The 18,233-nt window shown below is 44.8% G+C and overlaps 1 protein-coding gene across 3 annotated transcripts in view; it reads right to left on the minus strand.

The window, feature by feature from the left end:
- LOC122561370 (6-phosphofructo-2-kinase/fructose-2,6-bisphosphatase 4-like) overlaps positions 1–18,233 on the minus strand; it is a 177,705-nt gene that overhangs the window by 86,028 nt on the left and 73,444 nt on the right. For all 3 annotated transcript variants that reach the window (XM_043713128.1, XM_043713130.1, XM_043713131.1), the window contains exon 2: positions 6,809–7,031. In XM_043713128.1, the coding sequence (XP_043569063.1) occupies positions 6,809–6,824 (16 nt within the window). In that variant the 5' untranslated portion in view covers positions 6,825–7,031. The remainder of the gene's footprint in view (positions 1–6,808; positions 7,032–18,233) is intronic.

Genomic DNA, 18,233 nt, shown 5'->3' on the forward strand with positions numbered 1-18,233 from the left:
GAGGTTATTTTGAGGATTCCTCCGACCAGACGAAAGAAAGAACACTGGGCTCGGCCGGGTCGGGGGGGCGGGGGGGGGGGGGAAATTGCGGTCCTTGAAGAAGGAGGCCATCTGGGTTGTACGTTTTTGGAACTGGTCCATCTGCAGTCCTCACTTTCTCCTGAAAAACTGAAAAGTCCAACCCACCTCTCAACTCCTCAAGGCATAGGTCAAAGTAGATGCACAGCAAAAAGCAATCAAAACAAAGCAATGATCAACTGTACTTCACTCAATCTAGTCTCCTGTATTCACTGCTCACACTGTGGTTTCCTCTACACCGGGGAAACCAAGTGTAGACTGGGTGACTGCTTCATAGAACATCTTCGTTCCATTCACAAAAACGTCCCTGAGCTTCCAGCTGCTTCAACACACCACCCTGTTCCCTGCCAATATCTCTGTCTTGGGCTTACTGCAGTGCTCCAGTGAAGCTTAGTACAAGTTGGAAGAATAGCACTTCATTTTCCGTTTGGGAACTCTACAGCCTTCTGGACTTAAAATACAGTTCAACAACTTTAGGGCCTGAGTACCTTCTCCCATATCCTTATCCCAACCTCACATATCAGGCCTTGTCATCACGTGGGCTGCTACCATACACAATCCATTGTCTTTCACTAATAGCCCCATTAGCATCTATTCATTCTCCCAGACTGACCTTTATCTACTCCTTTCGAGGTAAAAACAATGACTGCAGATGCTGGAAACCAGATTCTGGATCAGTGGTGCTGGAAGAGCACAGCAATTCAGGCAGCATCGACGTTTCGGGCAAAAGCCCTTCAAGGGCTTTTGCCCGAAACGTCGATTTTGCCTGTCCTCGGATGCTGCCTTTATCTACTCCTTTGTCTGTTCAACTGTTTTTCTCACTCTTTGGGTTCTATCTCCACCGATCATTTATTCCTCATCATCCCCGCCTCCTCATCTTCTGCACTAATACCAACATTTTCCCAGTTACCATCAGCCTGAAATAGGGAACCAAAACGTTAACTCTGATTTCTCTCCACAGATGGTGCCAGACCTGAGTTTTTCTGTAATTTCTTTGTTGTCAATAATCAACTGATTTCTCATGCTCCAAGCATGCTGCTACAAAGCGAGACAACGGACCATAAGTATTTCCATCAATTATGGGCAGCACGGTGGCATAGTGGTTAGCACTGTTGCCTCACAGCGCCAGAGACCCGGGTTCAATTCCCGCCTCAGGTGACTGACTGTGTGGAGTTTGCACATTCTCCCCGTGTCTGCGTGGGTTTCCTCCGGGTGCTCCGGTTTCCTCCCACAGGGAGGACAGGTAAATTGGCCATGCTAAATTGCCTGTAGTGTTAGGCGAAGGGGTAAATATAGGGGTATGGGTGGGTTGCGCTTCGGCAGGTCGATGTGGACTTGTTGGGCCGAAGAGCCTTCCACACTGAGTAATCTAATCTAATAATAACTACATTGAACAAAATTAACTAGCTCAGTGGTTAGCACTGCTGCCTCACAGGCCCAGAAACCCATGTTCAATTCCACCCTCAAGTGAATGTCTGTGCAGAGTTTGCACATCCGCATGTCTGCGTGGGTTTCCTTGCACAACCCAAACATACGCAGGCTAGATGGATTAGCCATGGAAAATGCAGGGTTACAGGGATAGGGTGGCGGGTTCTGTACAGTTTGGGGGTTCAGTGGAGAAAGTGAGGTCTGCAGACGCTGGAGATCAAAGCTGAAACTTTATTGCTGGAACAGCACAGCAGGTCAGGCAGCATCCAGGGAACAGAAGATTCGACGTTTCGGGCACATGCCCTTCTTCAGGGGGTTCAGTGCAGACTAGATGGGCCGAATAGCCACTTTCAGCACTGTAGGAATTTTATGATTAACCCTCTAAAGATCAATTCTCATGAGACCACTACAGGCCCAAAGTATAACTTTTGGATAGATTGACAACATTACTGTAAAACAACATACTTAGCAGGAAATGGCTCATAGAGTCAAACACAATTGAGACATCACGCTGTGACAAGTGAAGTCAGTAGTTGGGAATCCTCTAGTGAGGAACTCATCTACTGACTTCCCAAAAGGAGAAAGTGAGAACTGCAGATGCTATAGATCAGAGTTGAGAGTGTAGTGCTGGAAAAGCACAGCAGATCAGGCGGCATCAGAGGAGCAGGAGAACCGACATTTCAGGAATCAAACTGATGAAGGTCTTTTGCCCAAAACGTTGATTCTTCTGCTCCTTGGATGCTGCCTGACCTGCTGTGCTTTTCCAGCACCACACTCTCGATCCTGACTGCCCATGTCTGTCCATAAGGCACAAGTCAGGCGTGTGATGGAATACTCCCCCATTGCCAGGATGAGGGGAGCTCTGATAACACTCAAGTTTGACACCATCCAGGACAAAGCAGCTCAATTGTTTGAAACCATATCCACAAATATCCACTCCCTCCACCACTTATGCTCAGTAACAGCAATGTGTACCATCTAAAAGATGCACTGCAGTAATTCACCAAAGATCTTAGATAGTACCTTCAAACCCTACGACCACTTCCACCTAGAAGGACAAGGGCAGCACATACAGAAGAATGCCAACTCCTGCAAGTTCCCCTCCAAGCCACTCACCATCCTGACTTAGCAATAGATCACTGTCTCTCCACTGTTGCTGGGTCAAAAACCTGGAATTCCATCTCTAAGTGGGTCTACCTACATCACATGGACAGCAGCGGTTCAAGACGGCTCACCCCCATCTTCTCAAAGGCAACTAAGGAAAGGCGATAAATGCTGGACTATCTTAGACCCCTCCCTCCCTTTCCTGGACCTCCCCATCTCCATCAACAGTGACCTACTCAACAATGACATCTACAATCCAATCGACTCGCACAGCTACCTGGACTACACCACCTCCCATCCTGCCTCCTGTAAAAAATGCTACCTCTCTCCTCAACCCCATCTGCTCCCAGAAGGACCAATTCCACCACAGCCCATACCAGATGGCTTCCTCCTTCAAAGACCACAACTTTCCCCCCCACATGGTTGATGATGCCCTCCAGCATCTCATCCACATCCCGCACCTCCACCATTGAATCTGACGCCTCTAACTGCAATAAGGACAGACCTCCTGGTCTTCACCTTCCATCCCACTGACCTCTGGATACATTGCATCATCCTCCACCATTTCCACCACCAACAAACAGACCCCACCACCAGTGATATTTTTCCCTCCCCACCCCTACCTGCATTCCATAAAGACCATTCCCTCCACAACTCTCTTGCCAAGTCCATGACCCTCTCCTCCCCCCTTCCCCCCACCCAAACCAACCCTCCACTCCCAGCACCTTCCCTTCTTCTGACCACAAGAAGGGCAAACCTGCACCCACATCTCCCTCGACTACATCCAAGGCCCCAAAGGAGCCTTCTACATCCATCAGAGATTTACCTGCACATCCACACACGTCATCTAGTGTTTCCATTGCTCCCGATGCAGTCTCCTCTACATTGGGGAGACAGGACACCAACTGCGGATCGCATCAGAGAACATCTCCGGGACACACGAATGAAACAACCCCACTGCCGCATGGCTGAACACTTTAGCTCCCCCTCCCACAAAGACATGCAAGTCCTGGGCTTCCTCCATCACCAAACCTTTACTACCCACCACCTGGAGGAAGAATGCCTCATCTTCTGTCTTAGGACCCTCCAACCATACAGTGTCAATGTGGATTTCACCAGTTTCAGCACTGCCCTCTTGACCTGCCCATCTTCCTCTCCATCTATCTGCTCCACTCTCCTCTCCAACCTATCACCTTCACCCTCACCTTCATCTACCTATCACACTCAACTACCTTCTGCCCCAGATCCACAATCCCTCCCATTTATCCCTTAGCCCACAAGCCTCTTTGGTGATGAAGGGCTTATGTTGGAACCGTCGATCCTCCTGCTCCTTAAATGCTGCCTGACTGGCTGTGCTTTTCCAGCAACACACTCTCGTATCTGATGCTGGCCTAGCCAACGACACCCACATCCCAATTTATTTAAACATTTTAAATGAAAGAACTAAGCTAGTCCATATGGGGTTTTAAAAATTGCTGAAAGTGTTTTTGATTATTGTTAGAACATGTTTCAGTGAAATTGTAGTGACTGTGCAGTGCTGCAATTCCAAATGTCCAAACTTCTGAATTACTTATGCAATACAAACATGTCTCTCTCTCGCTCTCTCTGCAGAACCTTCCCATAACAATTCATTTTAAAGTCATTTATTCTCAAGTCAATGAGGTCAGAAAATCAGTAAAACCACACCAAGAGGAAATTGTTTTTTGGAAATGACTTTCATTCACAGATGGAGAAAGAACACACAACCTCAAAATATTAACTCTATTGCAATCCATGCATTTCAGGAATATTTTGGATCCCCTTTGTGTGAATTCTTGAGTTTTCAAACTGGAATACACAAGTGGACCAAACAAATTTATAAAAGAATCAAGCAACAGAAAATTTTGTTACACATTTGGGGCGGCACGGTGGCTCAGTGGTTAGCACTGCTGCCTCACAGCACCAGGGTCCCAGGTTCAATTCCAGCCGCGGGCGATGGTCTGTGTGGAGTTTGCATATTCTCCCCGTGTCTGTGTGGGTTTCCTCCCACAGTCCAAAGATGTGCAGGTCAGGTGAATTGGCCATGCTAAATTGCCCATAGTGTTAGGTGCATTAGTCAGAGGGAAATGGGTGGGTTACTCTTCTGAGGGTCGTTGTGGACTTGTGGGGCTGAAGGGTCTGTTTCCACACTGTAGGGAATCTAATCTAATCTAATAATTGCCAGATTGCTTGTGAAAGTTCAATGATACATTATCCATAATGAATATAACATGACAAGACAATGCATTGAGACAAGTGGTCAGACTATCACTATGGTTTGCAACCTGAATTGAAGTTGAGAATTGAACTTTGAACTGCAATTCTTAAGGGGAAAGTAGTGGTATTTTCGCTGGACTGTTAATCCCAAGATGAAGGGCTTTTGCCCGAAACGTCGATTTCGAAGCTCCTTGGATGCTGCCTGAACTGCTGTGCTCTTCCAGCACCACTAATCCAGAATCTGGTAATCCCAAGACCAAGCAAAACATTCTGAAACCTGAGTTTGAATCTTACCCTGGCAGATGGTGGAATTTGAATTCAATAAACATCTAGAATTAAGATTCTAATGATGATCATGAAACTGTTTGTTAATTGTTAGAAAAGATCTGATTCACTAATGTCCTTTAGGAAAGGATGCTGCCATCCTTACTTGGTCTGGTCTACATGGGACTCCAGATTCGCAGAAATGTGGTTGACTCTTAGTTGTTCTCTGGACAATTAGGGATGGGCAATAAATGTTGGTCTAACCAGCAACACCCACATTCTATGAGTAAAGAAAATTCCAGGAATTGGCCTGGAAAGACAGAGTAGTAATTAACCTGGAGACATTTAAGAATACCATTGGTGATTGGGCACCAAGATGTTATTAGCCTCAGGGACTGGTAGCTGACTGGATATTGAACATTTCCACATTGTTGGGTAGATGCCAGTGTTGTAACTATATTGGAATGGCTTAGTTAGGGGAGTAGGAAGTTCTAGAGCACAAGTCTCCACTATCATTAGTGAAATATTGTCAGGACCATACCTTTTGCAGTATCCAGTGTTTCTAACTATTTCTTGATATCATGTGGAGGGAATTGAAATGGCTAAAGACTCAGTTTCAACAAGATTCTGAACTAATTGGAGGTAATCAGAGTACTAGTGAGCAGATGTCACTAACTGGTTCCTTCCCTTACCTTCCGCAGTGGTTAGCAGAGGGTTGATGAAGTTATAGTCAGCCTCAGTGTCGCCAAGTTAAGGAAGTGATGAAAGGGAGAGATCAGCTCAGATTTTCAGGATAGTGAGCTTTGTATTTGGAGATTGCAGGATTAAGCTCAGACAATATGCCATGTGAAGAAGGACATTTCAAGACTCAAAGTCAAGTGCCTCACTCTAAAATGGCCTGTTACACAAGCCATCAAGCTGCAGATTTGTAACAGAGCTAGGGAGATAGCTGCCGAGGGGCTGGGGGAGACAGACCAGGATTAAATGGTTCAGTCCACCTTTATATTAACACAGCCACAGGTTTCAGAATTCCCAAAGTGCAGGTATGGTCCATACTCTTCAGACTCAAGAGGGAAATTGATGAAGAGTTTGTGTAGGAGTACCTATCACATGGGAGGTGCCATTCAAATATACCATTCATCTAGGAATGGAGGAGAATCTTCATAATGGTAAGAACAAATTCCAGTTAAGAGGGTCCTTGAGTTACTGTATTTGCAAAGTGAACTCCACAACTCAACCAAACTGGAAAGGGAAGACATTTATTAGATGAAACATTTTTTAAAGGAGCAGTCTAACACTTTACCATGATAGTTTACTCAGACAGAAACCCCAAGTTCATGGAAGCTGTTGAGACTCATGGGCCAACATTGTGTACATGCCAACTCCTTACCGTCTGCCACTTTGGCAAAATTCCTTCATAATATTTCAGAAAAGAGGAAAACCTCTTACTTCCCCAAAACAGCCAGCATTTTTCAGTCATTTTCACAGTCTTCTTACTTTCTCCAACCCTGTGTAATTCCACTCTCCTCACCACCTATATCCATTGAACACAGAGCAGGGCAGCAATGGTGTGGGACGTGAGGTGTGCGGGAGGCGAGGTGTGCATCTGTCTGCAATGTCTTGTTGTTGTGAACTCCAATAAATCGAACAGGAAAGTTGACATTTCAATGGACAAGTTAAGTAAGGTTGGGTCACTTACCTCTATTGGTCATCATTTTTCAATTCAGACCAAGGCTCCATGTAACAGGACTAAGGGAATAACAGGCGTTTTAAAGAGCTTCCTGGAATAAATAACAGAACCTCCTCCGACTATTCCTGAATCCTTGCTGAGTCCTCATCACTTCTTCCAACCAACAGAAGTTCTTGTCCCGGGGTTTGTATCCAAACCTGCTCATCTGCATTCATGGGATCGGTTTTGTGAACTGAAAGAAATATTAGAATCCGATAACCACCATGAATGATGGAAAGAAATCCATTTGAATAGCCTTGACATCAATTGAAACACAGCTACTACAATTGTACAATTGTCAAATAATAATGAAAGTTTCTAAAGATCTAGTAAACAAAGATAACTTCTTCAAAAAGATGGCTAGATTCCTGAAAATGGTATTGTTCTTTACTCTGTAAAGTATCTTACTGGTTGGAATGAAGTGAGTGATTTTGGAGATTGGATATGAAGTGGATTACAACAGCCTTTTGCCACACAATTCATATACTCTGCAATCTTACTATAGACTAGCCAGAAGTTATAATGATTCAACATTCCTTTGGTATAAACCTAACCAGCTCTAGGTCTGTTGCCAATTATTTTCAATCTCTGCCATCTCATTGCCAACCTTTAAACAACTGAATGTCTCTGCTTATGTCCATCCTCAAAACCCTTAATGATTTTCAGCATCTTTATCAAATTTCCTCCTTAACCTTCTCTGCTCAAGAGAACAATCCTAGCATCTACACTGTCAACAAAACTTAGCTCCTTCATTTGGGTACTTTTGTAGCTAAACTTCTTTGCACTGCCCCTTGACATTCAATGGTATTACTATCACAATTCTCCCTCTACCAACACCCTGGAGAGTACCATTGACCAGAAACTCAAATAGACTCACCCCATAAACAGTGGCTACAAGAGCAGGTCAGAGACAAGGAATACTGCAGCAAGTAACTCATCTCCTGACTCACCAGTGTCCGTCCACCATCTACAAGGCACAAGTCAGGAGTGTGATGGAATATTCTCCACTTGCCTGAATGGGTGCAAAAACCTGGACACCATCCAGGACAAAGCAGCCGCTTGATTGGCACTACATCCACAAGCATCCATCCCTCCACCCCCAACATTCAGGAGCAGTAGTTTATGCCATCTACAAGATGCACCGCAGAACTTCAAAAGATCCTCAGACAGCATCTTCCAAACCCACGACTGCTTCAATGTAGAAGGACAAGGGCAATAGATACATGGGAACACCATGTTCCCCTCCGAGTCACTCACATCCCAACATGGAAATATATTGCTGCTCCTTCGGTGTCGCCGGGTTAAAGTACAGCAACTCCCTTTATAAGCCTCCTTACAGCAATAGACTGCAGCTTAGTGTAAGAAGGCAGTTCACCACCACATTCTCAAGGGCAACTATGGATGGGCAATAAATATTGGCCCAGCCAGAGATGCCCATATCCCACAAGTGAATAAAAGAAATCAACAATTTCATGCTTTTGGGAAATATTTCCTTCAAATGCTGCAATTAAGTCACATCTGATGGTGTCAAAGATTAAATTGTAATTGACAATCAGGGTGTCTGACCCAAGGAGAGGTAAAACCAATCATAGGGAGCATTAAATCTTCACTATCTTCATCGGGCAGGGAGTGCATTGATTGCACTGTGTTATGGACTCGGCCAGATCACTCAAAACATTCTTAAGCAGGCAGCCCTAGACCATTACTTTGCAATTTGTTTCAGTAAGTATACAGTGAAAATTACCCTGAGTAAGATAGCTAGGTTGACTACTAGATTTTAAAACATAAAAAAAAGTTATTCACAAGATTACACAATGAAACACAAAGAACAGAATAAAGAACCCCTACAGAACTCCACCTATCCAACTACGCTTAATTATGCTGTTCAGAATACACAAAACAGTCCCAATATGCAACTCCCTTTAAAAACCAGTATAAATGCTTATAGGTTGAAGTTGAAGAGCAGAAAGGAGAGAGAGCTTCCACACAGCTCCCAGTTCAAAACTGAACTAATACTGCTCAGCTCAGCTCGCTAAAGAGCTGACCACTCCCCTCTGTTTATACAGGTCACTTCCTGCTTGACACACCTTCCTCATTCCTAAAGAAGGGCTTATGCCCGAAATGTGGATTCTCCTCCCTGGATGCTGCCTGACCTGCTGCGCTTTTCCAGCAACACATTTTTCAGCTCTGATCTCCAGCATCTGCAGTCCTCACTTTCTCCCACTTCTAAAGCATGACCGCTTTGGCCTGAAGTCTCATCTGTTTACATATAAACAATAGCCCTCTCAAAATCCTTTTCATCTCTGTCCCAAACCAGTCTGGTCAGAGTCCGGTCCGGTTTATTGCCCCTCAGTCTTCTTGAGCCAAGGAACAGCTTTTAGAAAAAAAGGGGCTGACTTTGTGACAACTGGGATGCCTCCACAGTGCACAATCTGTCAGGAGAGATGATGGTCTAGTGGTATTAATGCTGGACTGTTAAACCAGAAACTCAGCTAAACTTCTGCAGACAAAAACAAAAGTTGCTAGAAAAAAACCCAACAGGTCTGGCAACATTTGTAGAGAGAAAGCACACAGTTAATATTTCACATCCAGTGACTCTCCTTCAGAAGGATAGAGTTTCAGTTGAATATAAAGACGATATATTTTTATTTTTGTGTATTTTTAATTGTGATTGAAATGAGAAAAGAATTGTTTCAAAACAAGGAATTGCAAAGATTGTTGCATGATTAGAAAGCGGGTAACTGGACACCGCTTGTGAGCACTGTTTGCACGGCTATGGCTTAAAGCAGGGGTTGCAGCCATTACCCTGAGGATCTCCTGCAGATGTTCAAGAGCTGAAAATATTTGATCTCCAATAACCGTGACCATCTTCCTGTGTGCCAGGTATGACTCCAACCAGATATTTCATTAAGTGAAGCCGCTGTTCTGACCACTCTGCCTCATCATACGCTAACCAGCACAAGGGGTTCCGCTCGATCTGATAAATGAAACATTTTCAAGATGAAAATCTCACACGGTGTCTCTCTCTCTTTCTGCAGAAGCTGCCAGAGCAGCTGAACATTTCTAGCACCTTCTGTTTTTATTTTAAATGGACTTCATTGGTTGTAAATGTAGTGGGACGTTGTGAGGTTTGAAAGGTACAATATAAATGCTATATAAATAAAGAGGTTTATGGTTCTGCCCATTCTCTTGAGTAAAGAGCAGAGAAATATAGAAAACAGGAACAGGAGAAGGTCATTCAACCCTGGAGCCTGTTCTCCCATTCACCATGACCAAGGCTGATCATCGAACTCACTGCTCCAACCCCATCCTCTCCCCATGTCTCTTGACCCCTTTAGCCACAAGAGTTATATTTAACTTCTTGAAAACAAAAGTTTTCTTTGTCTAGTTCTGTTAGAAGTTTATAGGTTTCCAAATTATCTGCCCTCATTCTTTTGAACTCTCACAAATACAATCCTAACCACTCAGCTCCTGACCTTGGTCCAAACATGGACAAAAGAGCTGAATTCCAGAGGTGGATGAGAGTGACAGCCCTCGACTGTCCCAAGACTGCATTTGACAGAGTGTGGCATCGAGGAGCCCTGGCAAAACTGGAATCAATGTGTAAGGGTGCCTGACCCTCCACTGGTTGGAATCAAACCTGACACATAGGAAGAGTTGTGGTTGTTGAAGGTCAGTCATCTCAGCTCCAGGACATCTCTAAAGGAGTTCCTCAGGTTAGTGTCCTAGAGCCAACCATCTTCAGCTGCTTCACCAATGACCTTCCCTCCATCATAAGATCAGAAGTGTGGATGTTTGCTGATGATTGGTCACCATTCAGCATCGTTCACAACTGAAGCAGTTTATGTCCAAATGCAACAAGATCTGGGCGATTTCCAGGCTTGGTCCAACAAGTGGCAAGTGATTGGTCCAACAAGTAACATTCATGCCACACAAATGCCAGGTTATGACCACCACCAATATGAATCAATCTAACCATCATCCCTTGACATTGAATGGTGTTGCCATCACTGAATCCTGTGGCCACACCCTGAGGATTATCTTTGACCAGGAACTCAACTGTCAAGAAGTGTGATGTTGAAAAAAGCACAGCTGGCCAGGCAGCATCCGAGGAGCAGGAAAGTTGACGTTTTGAGCATAAGTCCTCCCTTCAAGTTCCCCTGAAAGCCACTTTACCATCCTGACTTGGAAATGTTCCTTCACTATTGCTGGGTCAAAATCTTAGAATTCCCTCCCTAATGGCATTGTGGGTCAACCCACAGCGGATGGACTGTAGCGATTTGAGAAGACAGCTCACTCCACCTTCTCAAAGGCAGCTAGGGATAGGCAATAAAATGCTGGGCTAGCCAGCAACACCCACAAATGAATAAATTAAAGAAAGGACTCAATCACTGTTGTGGTTCTGTTCGCCAAGCTGGGAATTTGTGTTGCAGACGTTTCGTCCCCTGTCTAGGTGACATCCTCAGTGCTTGGGAGCCTCCTGTGAAGCGCTTCTGTGATGTTTCCTCCGGCATTTGTAGTGATTTGAATCTGCCACTTCTGGTTGTCAGTTACAGCTGGAACTGACAACTGGAAGCAGCAGATTCAAACCACTATAAATAATAATAATCTGCCTTCCTGTTTTGGCACCCAAACTGGCTAACCTCACATTGATCCACATTAAACTGCATCTGCCATCCATTAATCCACTAACCTCCGCCTGTCCCCATCACACTGAAACATCTCTGCATCCTCCTTACAGCTCACCCTCCCTCCCAGCTTTGTGTCATCTGAAAATGTGGGGATATTACATTTAGTTCCCTCATCATTAATATATGAATAACTGGAATCTTCGCACTGACCCCTACGGTACTTCACTAGTCCCTGCCTGCCATTCATTCCTACTCTTCATTTCCTGTGTGCCAATCATCTTAATACACTACTCCCAATCCCCACAGAAAAGTTACAGCACAGAATAAGACCATTCAGCCCATCAAGTCTGTGCTAGTTGAATAAATTAGCCACTCATTCTCACCCCACTTCCCAGCCCCGGTTCAGACCCTTGCTGGTTTCAGCATGTCTGGAGCTAATCCAGGTTCCTCTTAATGAGTTAGGGTTTCCCCTTCAAATACCAAAAGGGACAGTGAATTCCACACACATACCATCCTCTGGGTGAAACTGGCTTTCCTCACATCTCCTCTAATCCTTCCACTAATCCTGTAAATAAGTGCCTGGTGGTTACTGATCTCCCTGCCAGGAGGAAACAGGTTTCCCCGTACACTTTATCCAAGCTCCTCAGTATTTTCCAAACCTCGATTAGGTCAGCCCTCTGTCTCCCCTATTCCAAGGACAATAACCCCAGCCTACTCAATCTTTCCATATAGTTGCAATTTTCAAACTTTTGCAGCATTCTGATAAAATCTCCTCTGCACACTCTCCAATACAACTTCTCCTTCCTGTAATGTGGTGATCACAACTGCAGAAAAAAACTCTAGCTGTGTATTAACCAGTTCCAGCATTACCCTCCTGCTTGTGTATTCAATCCCTCACCCAGTGAAGGTAGACAACCCATAGCTGTCTTTACCATCTTACTGATGTTCCACAGACCTATAACCGTAGAAATGCAAAACCATGCAAAGGGTTTATTGCAAATTTGTTTCACATAAACACCAACTTCACCTCCTGGATCCTTCCACACACACCAACAACCAACACACTCCCCACCACACTCCCCAGCTCTTTTCCTTCCCACAACTAAACCACAGGAAAACCCAGCTTTATTTGTTCAGCCTGAAAACTTACCAGCAAATCATAAATTTAGCAAATTACTCAAATAACAAATTACAACGCTAAAGATCCCAGCTCCTTATTTTTAATCAATTCATTAGTGATTTCTGGAGCAAGTCGGACTTGAACCAAAGACACCAGGCTACGAGACAGGGACAGTGACACAATGCCCAAAAGTCACAGCTGTTCTTTTCATAATATGTGCCTGATTGGGCAGAGTATTCAATGACTTACGGAGCAATTGAGCAGCCTACTCAGTCACTGACTAGACTATAATCGACTTACTGCTTCATCCATATAGTCCACTGGCCCCTGCTGGAGGTTCAGCTGAACCTCTCCTACTTCTAGATATTTTTAAAAACAATTTTTAAATGGTCACTCCTCATAAAAAATATATAAACAGAAGCATTACAGTCCATTTGCCATTTAATAATCAATAAAGCCTGATAATTACCGGAATATTAGCTGCACTTTCAGCAGTTGCTCAGCTGGACCACTGCCCAATCTTCCATCTTTTAGCTTTCTGACTGACATACACTTATAGAGTCATAGAGATGTACAGCATGGAAGCAGACCTTTCGGTCCAACCCGTCCATGCCGACCAGATATCCCAACCCAATCTAGTCTCACCTGCCAGCGCTCAGCACATATCCCTCTAAACCCTTCCTATTCATATACCCATCCAGATGCCTTTTAAATGTGGTAATTGTACCAGCCTCCACCACTTCCTCTGGCAGCTCATTCCATACCCGTACCACCCTCTGGGTGAAAAAGTTGCCACTTAGGTCCCTTTTATATATTTCCCCTCTCACCCCAGACCTATGTCCTCTAGTTCTGGACTCCTCCACCCCAGGGAAAACAGCCCCAGCCTATTCAACCTCTCCCTATAGTTCAAATCCTCCAACCCTGGCAACATCCTTTTAAATCTTTTCTGAACCCTTTCAAGTTTCACAACGTCTTTCCGATAGGAAGACCAGAATTGCACGCAATATTCCAACAGTGGCCTAACCAATGTCCTGTACAGCTGCAACATGACCTCCCAACTTCTGTACTCATATACTGACCAATAAAGGAAAGCATCACAACACTCTCATATCATCAAGGACTTTGCAACCCCCCCCCCCTCGACCTTAAACACTTTTTAAATCAAGCTGTTTAGAGATATTATGACACCTCTGGAGCAGGTGGGACTGGCTCAGAGGAAGGGAGAATCACCACCTCCACAGCTGTTGCCTGGATTGAGGGACCGCAGAATTTTAGATATAAATTCCACTGAGCATCAACCGCACTCAATCAAATGTGGAGCTGTTCTGATATACCCTTGGTGGCTCTTGTGTAGTGCCCTTGCCTCTGAGCCAATATACTAATTCTGTAAGTAATTCTAGCATCCTCATCTAATGCTGTGCCAATATTACAACTGACAAAATGTTTGTGCAACTTGAACTTGTACATTAAAGTTTTGTGATGAAAACAACATTCTGACTTTAACATCTCTTGATTCTCTTTGGAAATGGAGAAAGAAACAGTGGCTAAGACAAAAATCAAGTGCAAATCATGATGGAGCTTTATTTCACAGGGGCACTGGCAGTCTCATTATTTCGGCAACGTCACTGGTTTAAAAAAAATCAAAATCAACAGATCACACTGCCTCAAAGCAGTGGATCAGCTGCTTCAGGCAAAAGTGAGTATGGCAGACGCTGGCAATTAAAGTCAAGAGTGTGGTACTGGAAAAGCACAGCAAGCCAAGCAATATCCGAGGAGCCGGAAAATCGACATTTCGGGCAAAAGCCCTTCATCAGGAATGAGGCTGGGAGCCTTGGGAGTATCAGCTGCTTCAATCAAAGCAAGGAATTTCTACCAAATGCTGTGTATTCCCCTTCTGAGGCAACAAAACACTCACCTTTTCAGTTCTGCATTGAAGCTCTGCTTGAAGCTTACTCAGGGTTGATCATCAGGAAAGACTAGAAATTTCTCAACCCAGTGGGGTGAGGTGTGTATTCCTGCACACAGTATGATGAATGGCTTATTAGCAGCATGAAATATTAAACATCAGCTGATTAATATTTTCAACGCCACCTTCCTACTTTTTAAAACTTGTGTGAACATGTTATGCTTTAACAACTCCAAATTTGAAGGTTGTTCTTTATTCCCCAATGGTTAAAAAGAATCCTTTGCAGCAAGAAGGGAACAAACAATCACCACACCGACAGACAGAATGAGAGAAAGACGAGAGTGTGGCTTGAGAAAGTATAGACAGGTGAGGGATGAGAAGGGATATATAGAAATTGCAAAAAAGCATCCTGATCAGACATATGAGCACGTAAGCTCAGCCAATATGGCAGGTAATTGCCTGGCAGATGAAGGCCCATCCCTAGTTGCCCCTTGAAAAGGTGGGGGCGAACTCCCTCCTTGAACCGCTGCAGTCCATGTGCTGTAGATAGACCCACAATGCCCTATGGGAGAGAATTCCAGGATTTTGACCCAGTGACACTGAAAAAACAGTAATATATTTCCAAGTCAGAATGGTGAGTGGTTTGGAGGGGAACTTGCATGTATCTGGATGAAAGTTGTCATGCGTTTTGAAGGTGCAGTCTCAGGAGTGTTGGTGAATTTCCGCAGTCCCTTGAGCATCGATGGTGGAGGGAGTGGATGTGCGGTCAGCCAAGCAGGTTGTTTTGTCTTGCATGGAGTCAGGCTTCAAGGGTTGCTGAGATGTTTGCCTACCAGCACGTGGGGAATATTCCATCGCACTCCAGACTGGTGCCTCGTAGATGTTAGACAGGAATCAGGAGTCAGGTGTGCTACTTGTTGCAGTATTCCAAGCTTCTGAGCTGCTCTTGTAGCCACTGTTTTGATATGTGGAATCCCATTATATTTCTGGTCAATGGTAACCTCAAGGATGTTGCTAGTGGAAGATTCAGTGATGGTGTTGCCAATGAATGTCAAAGGGCAGTGGTTAGATTGTCTGTTATTGGTGATGGTCACAGCCTGGCATTTGTGTGGTGTAAATGTTACTTGCCGCTTGTCAGCCCAAGCCTGGATATTGGAACCCAAACTGAACACAGAACATAGAATATTCTAGCGCAGTACAGGCCCTTTGCCCTCAATGTTGCGCTGACCTGTGGAGCCAATCTGAAGCCCTTCTCTCCTATTCCATTTTCATCCATATGCCAATGACCATTTAAATGCCCTTAATCTTGGTGAGTCTACTACTTTTGCAGGCACTGTGTTCCATGCCCCTACTACTCTGAGTAAAGAAACTACCCTAATATCTGTCCAATATCTATCACCACACAATTTAAAGCTATGTCCTCTCGTGCTAGCCATCACCATCTGAGGAAAAAGGCTCTCACTGTCCACCCTATCTAACCCTCTGATTATCTTATATGTCTCAATTAAGTCACCTCTCAACCTTCTTCTCTCTAACAAAAACAGCCTCAAGTCCCTCAGCCTTTGCTCATAAGCTCTTCCCTCCACACCAGGCAGCATCTGAGTAAATCTCCTCTGAACCCTTTCCAAAGCTTCCACATCCTTCCTATAATGCGGTGACCAGAACTGTACACAATACAGTTGAAGGAGCAGCGCTCCAAAAGTTAGTGCTTCCAAATAAACCTGTTGGACTATAATCTAGTGTTGTGTGATGTTAAACTTTGTACACCCTGGTCCAACACTGGCACCTCCAAATCAAGAATTTTACCATTAGCCCAGTGCTCTTTATTCCTGTTGCACCTTCCAAAGTGAATCACCTCACACTTTTCCCGCATTAAACTCCATTTGCCACCTCTCAGCCCAGCACTGCAGCTTATCTGTGTCTCTCTGTAACCTGCAAAATCCTTGAGCACGATCCACAACTCTACTGGCTTTAGTGTCATCCACAAATTTACTAACCCATCCTTCTCCGCCCTCATCCAGGTCATTTACAAAAATGACAAACAACAGAGGCCCCAAAACAGATGCCAATGACTTCTTATGTCCCCTCCTGGCTCTTCTTAGCTCTCTTTTTTTTTAGATTACAGTGTGGAAACAGGCCCTTCAGCCCAACAAGTCCACACCAACCCGCCAAAGCGCAACCCACCCAGGCCCATTCCCCTACATTTACCCCTGCCGCTAACACTACGGCAATTTAGCATGGCCAATTCACCTACCCTGCACATTTTTGGACTGTGGGAGGAAACCGGAGCACCTGGAGGAAACCCACGCAGACACGGGGAGAATGTGCAAACTCCACATAGTCAGTCGCCTGAGGCGGGAACTGAACCCGGCTCTCTGGCGCTGTGAGGCAGCAGTTTAGGTCTCTTTAGGTCTTTCCAGACTAACCTGTAACTCTCAAGTGCCCTACTTGCAGTACCCCACTATTAACTGAACTCCAGGATGAGTATTTCCCATCAACCACCACCCTCTGTCTTCTTTCACTAAATCACCCTCAATCCCATGCCTCTGTATTTTGTGCAATAGCCTACCATTTAGTGCTTCCCCTATCTCCTCTGACTCCACGCATAACTCCCCACTGAGGATTTGAAACCTGAATGCAGGCTGGAGATAACTAGTTGTTGTCTGGAACAACCGCTTAACAGATGTTCTTAATAACTTAGGCAGCAATAAAACGTCTTCTTGATGCAAATAACATGACAAAATGGCTTCTAGGCTGCAAATTGACCATTCTGTTAAAGCTGCATAATTGACTCACCACAATCTGCTTCAATAGAGATTAGCAGACAATGCTCCCTTTACAGCATAGAAATAACTAGAGAAGATAAGAGATTACTGGCCATCCTAACTGACCGGGCATGAGTGTTGGAAAACAAAGTTGGTTCTCAGGAAATATCATTGGATCAAGTAACTGTCAGCCTGAAGAAGGGCTTATGCCCGAAACGTCAATTCTCCTGTTCCCTGGATGCTGCCTGACCTGCTGCGCTTTTCCAGCAACACATTTTCAGCTCTGATCTCCAGCATCTGCAGACCTCACTCTCTCCTCAAGTAACTGTCAAATAAAGCGGTATTGTGTGTTGACTGGTAATTGTCTGAATGTACCATGTGATCATGGCTTGTACCTTTCTTTAAGTATAAAAATGTCTTTGTTTTAAGCTATTTTTTGTTTTAAGCCAGTTTTTTTTAAAATAAAAGTTAGCTTTAGAGGGATGGCAGTGAAGGCAGTGCAATGTTCCTCCTGCAACATGTTTGAGGTGAGGGATGCCATCGACGTCCCTGCCGATTACACTTGCAGGAAGTGCACCCATCTCCAGCTCCACCAAGACCGTGTTAGGGAACTGGAGCTGGAGTTGGATGAACTCCGGATCATTCGGGAGGCAGAGGGGGCCATAGATCAGAGTTATAGGGAAGTAGTAACTCCAAAGATGACAGATAGATGGGTGACAGTGAGGGGGACTGGGAGGAAGCAGCCAGTGCAGGGACCCCCGGCGGCCGTTCCCCTCAAGAACAAGTATACCGTTTTGGATACTTGTGGGGGGGATGACTTACCAGGGGTAAGTAACGGGGCTCAGGTCTCTGGCACGGAGCCTGTCCCCGTTACTCAGAAGGGAAGGGCGAAGAAGAGCAGAGCAGTAGTAATTGGGGACTCGATAGTTCGGGGCACAGATAGCCGGTTTTGTGGGAACGAGAGAGACCCACG

Source organism: Chiloscyllium plagiosum, chromosome 22, assembly GCF_004010195.1.
Source record: "Chiloscyllium plagiosum isolate BGI_BamShark_2017 chromosome 22, ASM401019v2, whole genome shotgun sequence".
NCBI classification, from domain to species: Eukaryota; Metazoa; Chordata; class Chondrichthyes; order Orectolobiformes; family Hemiscylliidae; genus Chiloscyllium; species Chiloscyllium plagiosum.